The sequence below is a fragment of the Zalophus californianus genome, chromosome 1, assembly GCF_009762305.2.
Source record: "Zalophus californianus isolate mZalCal1 chromosome 1, mZalCal1.pri.v2, whole genome shotgun sequence".
NCBI classification, from domain to species: Eukaryota; Metazoa; Chordata; class Mammalia; order Carnivora; family Otariidae; genus Zalophus; species Zalophus californianus.
Window position 1 is genome coordinate 10212534 of NC_045595.1, and position 12053 is coordinate 10224586.

Below are 12053 nucleotides of genomic sequence, written 5' to 3' on the forward strand. Positions count from 1 at the left end.
TCACGACTCTGAGCCGGTCCATGTGAAAAAAAGGGCAGAGACCATAGTTTGTGATTTGTGTGGCTAAATCATAAAAGGGGTCAATGGCTTCCACTGTGGTCTCTGCCACACTGGGGGGATGCTCAATCAGCCCTTTTTAGAGAGCGCTTCATCTTGGAAGCAGATCCTCCAGCCTCAGCACAGCCGCCAGAGACCACAGCCCCAGGGAGCCTCTTTACTTGTCTGATAAGTGGGTATAAAAGAGAGGTCCCGAGGCAGAACCACCCAGACAAGCTGCTCTTGAACTCAGCCACAGAAACTGCGAGATGGTAAGTGCTTGCTGTCATTACGCAGTCAGAGATAACTGGGCCAGTGACCTAGCACCTCACTGTGGAATGCAGGAGTACTTAGCACTTAGCACTTTAACATTTTGTTGCAAATGTCACTTCCAGGGTGCCTTCCCTCTTTATCACTCTACATTAGCCCCTATCCTATCCCCTTACTCTATTTAATTTTAGTTTTAAATAATGCTTAGTGACTACTGGAAATAAAATAAAAAACCAAACCATATTGTTTATTTCTATGTTTATGCTAGTTCAGTGTCTGTCTTGTCTTGATGGAAAGTTCCTTGAAGGAAGGAGCTTACCCATCTTTTCCACCCAGGGCCTCGCACTGGAATGCAGGGGTTGCTGTCTTTGTCACTCCTGTGCGTGAATCCAAACTGGGAGAAAGGTGTGTGTGTGTGTGTGTGTGTGTGTGTGTGAATGTCTGTGTGTATATGTGGTTTGGGTGGTTCCCCTTAAGGTGGATTTGCATGTACTTGACTTTTGATGAAAAAGGGAACTGAGAGAAGCCCCAGGCACCTGAGCAGGAGGTATAGGAGGCAGAAGCTGTCCAGCTCTGCCTCTGCCCTCAGGCTCCTGGGTGAGCTGCAACCATGTACATGTATACCAACTCTGGGTGCCAGGACCTGCCAGGTATGGCCCTGGCCAGGCTTGAGCTGGGGGTCAGGGATGGTCGGGACCCAGATTACAGTATTCCCCACCCTGCGGCTGGAAACTAGGGCCTGAGGGACAGAGGAGGGAATGGGCTGGGCTCTCACTTGCCTTTCCTCTGGAAGGGACCAGAGGGGAGGAGGAGGAGGAGGAAGATGGTGATGATTATGAGAACATGGCGCCACCATACAAGGATCTTCCTCCCAAGCCAGGTAAGAGGACTTCTCAGAGGCCAGGTGAAGGAATGTGTGTTCTGTAACCTGGGGAAAGCAGGGTCCCCAGGGGACATTAGCTGGGCATTATAGACACCCAGTCAGCCTCCTGCATACCCAGCTCGTGCCAGGCACCATGTTGGCAGGAGTATGTGTCTGTGTCTCCACCCTGCCCTTGAGGCTCTCTCTGTCTGATGGGAGAGGCAGTTCTGGGCACAGCCTCAGGTGAGCAGGTCTGAGAAGGGAAGGACCAAGAGAATGGGGATATCTCAAGGGGAATTGAGCGGTGGGAGATTGGGGTCAGAGGAGAGGATATTGGAGTGGGACTTAAAGGATGAGTTGGAGTTTGTTAGGAAGAGAAGCCCAGTAGAGAACTGGTGGATGCAAAGGTCCTGGGACATGAAAGCTGGTGTTTCATAAAACTGTGAGTGGACCAGTGGCTCCCCAACTTCCTCACATTCACACTCTGGGCCCAGATCGACCTTGAGACTTGGGTGCTCCATGCCAGGCCCAGGACTCAACAAGAGTCTGATAAGTGTGTATAAAAGTGAAGGCTTTAAAAAAAAAAAGTGAAGACTTTGAGGTTTCCCTGAGCCAACTCCCACTAGGGCCGCTGAGGGTTGACTGTGCTGTGTTGCTGTCCTTGGACAGTGGCCATTCCACGAGGGGTGGGGTGCTGAATCCACCACTATTTAATCTGGAGTGAGACCAACCTGGGAGGTCCCTGGGCACCGTGGAGCCCAGAATGAAGTAGGAGGTGAATTAGGCTCAGCTGTTTGTCTGTCTCTCAGCTCCCACTTGGTCCCATCCAGTTCTCAAACCCACCACCAAGATGGACTCCTCCATCTGATCATCAATGCTATCCCTTCCCCAAAGTTAGCCCCCTCCCCATCTCCGATTGCAGCCCAATCTCCACCCCCATCTTTATTTCCCAAATCCAAAGTCATCACCCGACTTCAACACAACTAAAACCTAACTGTGACTTCCTCCTCCTACTCCAGTGCAGCTCCAGCCCAATCTTTATCTCTACCACATCCTGAATCACAACCCTAATGCCATGTCCCCCACTGTCCCCAACCCATCTTCAATTCCATCCTCATCCCAACCACAGCTTGACTGCAACCCTAGCCCAAACTCACCTGTGTCTTTAACTGAGGGTGAACAGTTGTCCCAGTTTGCTCAGGACTGAGTGATTTCCTGGGATGTGGGACCTCCAGTTTTAAAACTGGGCAAGTCCTGGGTGATCCAGGATGGTTGGTCACTCTATCTTAACCCTCATCGTCTACCCCCATCCTTACCCCCCGGTAACCCCATCCCTACCCCCAATTACATTCTTATGCTCAACCTTATCCCTAGCCCTCCATTTTAGTCCCAGTCCTGGTTCCATCACAGTCTGTTTCTGACCCTCATACCAGCTCTAATTCTGAACTTCTCTTCTACAGACTCAATGGCTCCACCAAGGCCTCCGAGGGCAGGTGAGCTGGGGCTGGGGGTACAGGAGACCCAGTGCTGGTTTTGTCCTGCTCTGGGCCCGAGCAACCATTCCTCCCCCTCCCCCCCCCCCAGGAAAGAAAATGGAGAACCCCCCACTTCCCTGCAAGTCCCCAAAGATCAAAGGTGAGAATCTAGGGCTGGGGCCTTTTGGTTTACCTGGATGAAGCCCTGGTCTGCATAACTATTGTCTTTCTGACCCCTCTAGGCCTGGACCTCACCCCTGTCCCCCGCACGTCTCCTCAACTGGGTGAGCAGCCGGAAGACCCTTTAAGAAGTCTGGGAGGGGACACCTGGAAGTCTTCCCTCCAGTTCCTCAATTCTGACCAGAGAACAAATCAGATGGGTTGGGGGAGGTGTTGATCTTGGAAGACAGAGTCTTTCAACAACTTTTTTCCCCCAAAAAACTTTTGAATAAACTTTTCTCTCCCTTTCTCCCAGGTGTCAACCTGGAGCATCCTCCGTTCCAGTCATCCCTAGCTAGTAAGTCCTCATGCCCTACAGGTGGGCCCCTATCTTCCCTCTCATGATTGCAAGTATGCTTGAGTCAGACCTATGGCCCCAGAGGGAGACCCTGGGGCACAGAAAAGTGTCCTTTCAGAAGCTCTTCCTCTCTGAGTCTAGACCAGACCCTGAGGGACCCAGGGTGTCTGCCTGGTACTCTTCAGGCCCCAACTCCTACTTGCATAAGGTACGGGAAACATTCTCTGCCCCTGATGCAAAAGCCCTTAAGCATCCTAGAATGGGGAGCAGCTTGGGCAGGGGATGCTGGAGAATACAAGATAATGCATTATAAATGTTAGGAGCAGTGCTGGGTCCAAGTCACACATGACGTCTCCAAGCCTTCAGGTTACTTATTTGCAAATTGGGAATAATAGTTGCATCTATGTCATAAGGATGAGGATCCAATAAGATAATAAGGATGTGACATGATACTTGGCACATAGTAAGTTCTCTTCAGCATTCTAGGTTAGGTTATAGTTGTGTTAGGTTACAGTGATGGTGTTGGATTTGGAAGTGGAGATGGGGATGGAGGTGTGGCTTCATTTGGAGATGGGGAGGGGGCTACATCTGGGGAAGGGGTGGCCCTGGAGCACAGTAAGTGCTCTTCTGGGCTTCTTCAGGGTTCTTTTCCCCTGACCCTCTCTTGCTGACCCCATCTGGTGATACAGTCATGACCACAGATCTCTGTCCCTCTGCTTTTGGAGAGAGGCTCAAGTGTCTCTTCCTCACTCTCTGAAGCACCAATATTGGTCTCTCTGTCCCTGTCCTCATCCCCCAGTAACTCCAGTGACCCACCTCAGTCAGAAGTCCAGGTGTCCTGGGTGCTACCAGGAGGAGAGACTGGTGGTGTACCTGTGCCTGCTGGTGGTGGTGTCACTGCTCCTGGGCTGCACTGGTCTGGCTGTGACCCTGATTAAGTGTGAGTAAGAAGAGGATGGGGCATGGGGAGAAACTGAGCATTGGGCATGGAAGGACTTGGGCTCAAGATGGATTCTTCCTCATAGACCAGGAGATGGTGGAAGAGCTGAAGATATTAACCTTTCAGCAGATGGCGTGGCAAGCAAATGGTGAGTGCTTTCAATTGTCCCTTCATGCCATCCATATTGACACCCAATGTGACCCCTCAAACCCAACTCCAAGACCACTTCCAATCCCATCTTTGCCAAGCCTTGTGTTAGGTATTGGGGCACGGGTAGGAGAGTGAATACATCAGGCACAGTTCCTGTTCCTGTGGAGTGTGTGTGTGTGTGTGTGTGTGTGTGTGTTTGTGTGCATGTGTGTCTAGACTTCCACTGTCCAATATGGTGGCCATGAATCACTGGCTATTGAGCACTTGCAGTGTGGTTGTTCCAAACTGAGATGTGCTGTAATTGTGAAATATACACCAATGCCAAAGACTTGCTACAAAAAAAGAGTGTGAAATATCTCAACAATGTTAATAATAATAATCTTTAATATTGATTACTCATTGAAATTATACTTTGGATATATTGGGATAAGTAAAGTAAATTAATTTTGCCTGCTTCTTTTGACTCTTAAAAATATGGCCATTAAAACATTTAAATTTATGTATGTGGTTTATATTTTATTTCTGTTGGACAGCACAGGCAGGTATTGAGAGCCATTTACCAAATTATCACTCAAATGAGCATACAATTCCAAATCTCAATGAATAGTCAGTCCAAAGGAAGATCATTCTATGAAAAAAAATCTAATTAGGGATCTTGACCTTATCTTTGGGAGGGTCATACAGTGCTTCCCTAGGGAAAGAGTGCTATTGAGGGAAGAGAAAAAATTAATCACATGAGAGGTTGAGGGTTTTAGGTATATGCAAAGGCCCTGTGTTTAGGAGGCAACATCATAAATACAAGGGAGGAGGATGGTGCAGTTGGACAGGTGAGAGGTAATGGTGACTTGGATGAGAGTTGTGGCCATGAGGATGAACAGAAGTGGGTAGAGCAGAAAGGTTTAGGAGGTAAAAGTGACTGGACCTAGAGATGGACTGGGAATGGCAGTGAGTAAGAGGGAAGCGTGTCAAGCTGGAAGAAGGCACGTTTGTGTGGGACCAGTGGGAATACACACATTAGTTGTAGCAAAGTCTTCTGGGCTGGTACAGCCTTCATCATGTTTGTTGAAGTCTGAAAATAGTTCCATTATATGTGCATGCCTTCTCTGCACATCTCAGATCAGGCCACTGTTCTGCTCAAAACCCACTGATGGTTTCTCACTGCCTAGAGTCCAACACAAAACTCTTTTTTTTTTTAAACTAAATTTAATTTTATTATGTTGTTAGTCACCATACAGTACATCATTAGTTTTTGATGTAGTGTTCCATGAGTCACTGTTTTCATATAACACCCAGTGCTCCATGCAGTACGTGCCCTCCTTAATACCCAGCACCAGGCTAACCCATCCCCCCACCCCCCTTCCCTCTAAAACCCTGTTTGTTTCTCAGAGTCCATAGTCTCTCATGGCTCATCTCCCCCTCCGATTTCCCCCCTTCATTTTCTCCTTCCTTCTCCTAATGTCCTCCCTGCTATTCCTTATGTTCCACAAATAAGTGAAACCATAGGATAATTGACTTTCTCTGCTTGACTTATTTCACTTAGCATAATCTCCTCCAGTCCCATCCATGTTGATGCAAAAGTTGGGTATTCATCCTTTCTGATGGCTGAGTAATACTCCACTGTATTTATGGACCACAACTTCTTTATCCATTCATCTGTTGAAGGGCATCTCGGCTCTTTCCACAGTTTGGCTATTGCGGACATTGCTGCTATGAACATTGGGGTGCATATGGCCCTTCTTTTCACTACATCTGTGTCTCTGGGGTAAATACCCAGAAGTGCAATTGCTGGGTCATAGGGTAGTTCTGTTTTTAATTTTATGAGGAACCTCCACACTGTTTTCCGAAGTGGCTGTACCAACTTGCATTCCCACCAACAGTGTAAGAGGGTTCCCCTTTCTCCACAACATCTCAACATTTCCAACACGAAACTCTTGGCTTGGCATTCAAGGACCTGGACATCAGACCTCATCCTACTTTGAGCTTTAGCTCCTGTGAGGTTTGCCTTGACCTCTACCACTGCAGCCTTCCCCAACACACTTGCCTCTCTACCTTGGCTTCCAAGGTGGCCCCTGCCCTTGGAGGCTCCCTCTCCCTCTCACAGATACTGAGTTACCATCTTCCTCCAGATAGTCCCCCATCTCCTCTCTTCCCCAAGGCTCAGAGATCAGTTCCTCCTCTGAGCCACTCTAGGACTCTCTCTAGGAACTGCACATATCATTTTGAGTTCTAGCAGCACTCACTAGAAAGAGGGTGCAGTAGGGGGTACAGATCTTGCTTCTGTCTTATGTGTTTGCAGTCAGTGGTGGGTGGGTGGGTAGATGGGGGTTTGGGTTTCTAACCTTCCAGCCCATCTCTACTGACAGTGACTGGCACGGCAGGGATAGCTGGCCTGAAGAAGGACATTGACCACATAAGAACTTACACCAACCAGTCCCTAGTAGAACTTCGGGGCTTATTAGGTGAGTGGGACTTGGGGAACTGCCCTGAGATGGGGGGCATGACAGAGCTGGCACATTGCACAAATCCATGGGGGGCAATTCTCACTGCAGTCTGCCTGAATGGTGCCCCCTGGAATTGAGCTGTGCACGGCCTGCACAACTGTATATGGCATACCATGTACATGACCCTGGCTCTGGGGCCATTCTGACAGCATCTTATTCTGTCCCCAGACTGTACCAAGGTCACCTGCCCGGAGGGTTGGCTACTCTTTGAGGGAAAGTGTTACTACTTCTCCCCAACCACCAAGTCATGGGATGAAGCCCGGAAGTTCTGCCAGGAGAATTACTCTCACTTGGTCATCATCAGTAGCTTTGCTGAACAGGTGATCTGTCCCTTCCAAGCCCTTGAGAATCAGTGGGAATCACATATCCTTCCCTGGTCTGGATGGAGAGAAATTGGAATTGCTTTTGAGCCACTAAGACTTTTAATAGCAAGGTTGAGAGGACATACTATACTTAAGTTTAAATCCTGATTGTTTCTTATCCTGAGTATCAGCTTTTTCTCTAACCTGGAGATATAATAATGGCTATCTCTTAGCACTTTCTATTCTCCAGGCTGTATTCCAAACGTCTTATATCTTACATTAACATAATCCTCACAACAACCCTGTTACTTAGTGTGTGAATCAGGAGAGGTTATGTTCTGCTGAAATAACAGACAGCCCCTGTAACCCAATGGTGAAAGTTAAGGGGCAACTCTGAAAGCTTCCACTTACTTGTACTCACAAAGCAAGTCACATAGGTCCTCCTATGCTTTTAGGTGGTAGGGAAATAGTTCCACCTGTGGAGGAGAATTGGCATTTTGTAAGCAACTGCAATGATTTGATGCTACCACGGTTAGATAGCAAAACCATTTGTACACAGTACATTCTATTTGTACTTCACAGATGAAGAAACTGAAGCACAGTACATTTAAGAAACTTGCCTGTGGTCACTTACAGCTAGCGAGTGTCGGAGCTGGGATTTGAGCCCAGATGTTTGCATGGTTTATCTTTCACTATCTTTTTACTTTAATTTATCTGTGTCATTATTTTCAAGTGGATTTCTTGGAGACAGCATATAGATGAGTCTTGTTTTGTAAATTCAATCTGACAATTTCTGGCTCTTAATTGGTGTTTTTAGATCACTTATATTTGATGTAATTAAATTGATAGCTGAATGGAGTTTGTACTTGCAGAACTTTGTGGCCAAGGCTCATGGCTCTCCACGGGTGTACTGGCTGGGGCTGAATGACAGGGAACATGAAGGGGACTGGAAGTGGCTGGATGGGTCACCTGTCACTCTGAGGCAAGTATCGAGGGCTCTTTGGGTCTCTGCTCCCTGTGGGTCTTTGTGCAGTCCGAGCCAGAAGATTCTCTAGAATCCCAGACCAGGCTGGATAGAGGAGGCTCAAGGGTGCTTTTTTGCCAGTAGGGCTTCTGGTCCCTGTACCTTTAAAACTTTCCTCCATTGCAACATCTCCTCCTTTTAGCACAACTGCTCAAATACATCAGGTCCCCAGGTCAATGGCTGGGGGGAAAAAAAGAAAGAAAGTGTGGCTACAACGCAGGAGGAAGAGGAAGCTTTTGATTTGCCAAGAGGATGAACCGGATCTCTGTGTCTCTGTCTCTGACTCTCTGCACTTTACATATATTAACCCATTTGTTTAATCTTTTTAATAATCCTATAAGGGAAGTACTATTATCATCTCCATTTTATTTTATTCTATTTTTTGTCATCTCCATTTTAAAGATGAGGAGACTGAGGCACAGGGAGGTTAACCAACCTGCCTCGGGTCAGAGAGCTAGCAGGTGGTAGTGCCAACCAACCTAACTTTAAAGTCTATACTTTTGGGTGCCTGTGTAGCTCAGTCAGTTAAGCATGTGCCTTCTGCTCAGGTCATGATCCCAGGGTCCTGGGATCGAGTCCTGTGTTGGGCTCTCAGCTCAGCAGGGAGTCTGCCTCTCCTTCTCACTCTCCCTCTGTGCTCTCTCTCTCAAGTAAATTAAAAAAAAAATCTTAAAAAATAAAGTCTATACTCTTAGCCCTTATACTTTACTTTCTCAAGGAGTGCATGTATTTATATTTGGGTAAATGTTAACAAATTGCCCCCCATAGTGGTTATACCAATTTATTCTTTCACTGGCTTGGCTATTTTTCTTCATCAGAAGTTCATCTAACTTTTGTAATTTTTGATGGCTTAATTGTAAGTGAAAATGAAATCACAATATAATATTAATTTGCATTTCTCTTATAATGACTGAGATTGGGTATCTTCTCATATGTTTAATAGCCACAGGTATTAACTTTTCTGTGAAGTGTTTGTTCATATCACTGGTATATATTTATATTGAGATTTTCTTCTTTTTTATTTTTAAAAAAAGGTTTCATTTATTTATTTGACAGAGAGAGACACAGTGAGAGAGGGAGCACAAACAGGGGGAGTGGGAGAAAGAGAAGCAGGCTTCCCGCGGAGCAGGGAGCCCAATGCAGGGCTCGATCCCAGGACTCTGTGATCGTGACCTGAGCGGAAAGCAGATGCTTAACAACTGAGCCACCCAGGCGCCCCATTTCTATTTCTTTTTTTAAAGATTGTATTTATTTATTTATTTGACAGAGAGAGCACAAACAGGGGAAGCAGCAGAGGGAGAGTGAGAGCAGGGAGCTTGATATGGGGCTCCCTGGGATAATGACCTGAGCCTAAGGCAGACGCTTAACTGACTGAACCACCTAGGCATCCCTTCTTATTTATTTTTAAGAGCTCTTTATATATTAGAGATATTAGTGTCCTGACAGGGGATCTCATTTTTAAAAATTTTTTTATTGTTATGTTAATCACCATACATTACATCATTAGTTTTTGATGTAGGGTTCCATGATTCATTGTTTGTGCATAATACCCAGTGCTCCACGCAGAATGTGCCCTCTTTAATACCCATCACCAGGCTAGGGATCTCATTTTTTATTAAAGATTCCTGGAAGAATGGGGCACCTGGGTGGTGCAGTTGGTTAAATGACTCTTGATTTCAGCTCAGGTTATGATCTCAAGGTTGTGAGATCCAGCCCCCTCTTGGGTCCACGCTCAGCGTGAAGTCGGCTTGAGATTGTCTCTCCCTCTCCCTCTGCCCCTCCCGCTCATGATCTCTCTCTCCCTCTGAAATAAATAAATAAATAAATAAATAAATAAATAAATAAATAAATAAATCAATCTTAAAAATAAAAAAAAGATTCCTGGAAGAAGGCACAGCTCTGTGAATAGAGAAGGCGTGGCTTAGTGTGGTGCTCAGCTCAGACCCCTTCATGGGGTTGGTGCAGCCCTCCTCCAGGAGGGGGCACTGACTGCTAAAGGCTCACGGTTTTGCTTTCTCTGGAGAGTTGTCCTCAGCTCAGTGGAGACCTGCTCAGCTCGAAGGTTAGTCCACTCCCAGTGGGGTCAGCCCATAGCCAATGAGTGGCTGAGAGAAGCCTGGATCCCTTGTCACAAGTCGAGATAACTCTGTGGTGTTATTCATACTCCACAACTCCCTGTCGCATCAGGCTGAGGCTAGACCTGACTGAACCCACATCTCTGCTCAACTCCTCCCCCTGCCCCAACCTGCTTCTCCCACTCCTTCTCTCCTGAGAGCATCTCTTAATAAATTCCACGCACCCGAATTGCCAAATCAGGCTCTGCTTTAAGGGAATGTGATCCAAGACACTATAATACCTGGAAGGTTGGGAGGATTGCAGGGGCGAAGGAAGGGTTCTTTGTAAGAGGAGTCAGAAACGGACCAGATTTAGGAGCAGGAGACTGTCCTGGCGAACGGGGAGGTGGGGCTGAGTTAAGGCAGACAAGCTGGGGTGAAGGGGATAATGTGGCAGCTTCAGGTAATTCTGAAAAGCTGAAGAAATGATTAGGATGGAAGAGCCTTGAACCACGAAGGCCTTGCCTTCTCTCCCCCCTCCATATTCTTTCTTTAATTAAAAGACTTTATTTTTTACAGAAAATTTGAGCAGCAGGTACAGAGAAATGTTTCATATACTCCTTCTTTCCTGCACATCGGGTTTCCTCTATTATTAACCTGTTGCATTCTGTGTGGCACATTTGTTACAAGTGATGAACCAATGTAGATACATTATTATGAACTAAAGTCCATAGTTTACATTAGGGTTCACTCCAAGTGCTGTGCATTCTATGAGTTTTGTCAAACGTATGATGTCATGTATCCACTGTCACAGTATCGCATATGATGTTCTGAAAACCCTTGAGCTCCACCTATTCATCCCTCCCCATGCCCACTTTTCCTCCCTCCAGCTTTTGGGACCCAGAGGAACCCAACAACATCTATGATGAGGACTGTGCCAGCATGAACAAAGGTGGCACCTGGAATGACCTCTCTTGTGACAAGACTACATATTGGATCTGTGAGAGGAAATGTTCCTGTTGAAACTTACAGTTGAGGGTGGGTGTGGGTCCATACCCAGTGCTCCTTGGCTCTTGGGATGAGAACCTTCTGCCCTTCCACGGAAGACTCTACCTCTCCATGAGCTGACATGGATATACCTAAGATGGAACCAGGAGCTTGGATGTTGCAAGTCCCCTTGGGTGCAAGTGAGAGCATTTCTAGGGTGAGGATTTGAGGGCTTGGTTTTTTTTTTTTTAAGATTTTATTTATTTATTTGGGAGAGAGAGTGAGCGAGGGAGAGTGCACACAAGCAGGGGCAGAGGCAGAGGGAGAAGCAGACTCCCCTGCTGAGTGGGGAGCCCGATGCGGGGCTCAATCCCAGGATCTGGAGATCATGACCTGAGCTGAAAGCAGACGCTTAACCGACTGAGCCACCCAGGAGCCCCGTGGACTTGTTCAGTCGGATGGTGTCTTTGTCTGTTCAGGCTGTTATACCAGAAAACTGTAAACTGAGTGGCTTATAAACAACAGAGGTTTATTTATTGAAATTCTGGAAGCTGGAAAGTCCAAGATCAAGGCATAATGTCTAACAAGGGCCCACTTTCTGATTCACAGATGGCCATCTTCTTGCTGTGTTCTCCCATGCTGGAAAGAGTGAGAGCTCTCTAGGGTCCCTGTTATAAGGGCACAAGAGTTCTACCCTCATGACCTAATCACCTCCCAAAGGCCCATCACATTGTGGGTTAGGATTTAACAAATGACTTGGGTGAGGGCCCATAATTCAGTCTGTAGCAGGTGATTCACTGGAGATGTGGTTCATTTCTGAGCGGACCTTCTTGGGCTATTAGCTCTTGCAATATTAGAACTCAGGATGTCAGTTTGCAGTGTGGTCCTTGACCACTGTCTTGGTTTGCTGGGGCTGCCATAATAAAGCACCATAG

General features: G+C 46.8%; 1 protein-coding gene across 1 annotated transcript; it reads left to right on the forward strand.

Annotated features, from left to right (window-relative positions):
• The first annotated feature begins 844 nt into the window (after positions 1 to 844).
• CLEC17A (C-type lectin domain containing 17A) lies at positions 845 to 12053 on the forward strand. Its single transcript, XM_027582330.2, has 12 exons — positions 845 to 956; positions 1100 to 1186; positions 2629 to 2661; positions 2753 to 2803; positions 2886 to 2927; positions 3119 to 3160; positions 3960 to 4100; positions 4186 to 4248; positions 6614 to 6709; positions 6920 to 7071; positions 7926 to 8035; positions 11022 to 12053. Exons 1-12 carry the CDS (start codon positions 917 to 919, stop codon positions 11152 to 11154), a joined length of 990 nt encoding a protein of 329 aa, XP_027438131.1. The 5' UTR covers positions 845 to 916; the 3' UTR covers positions 11155 to 12053.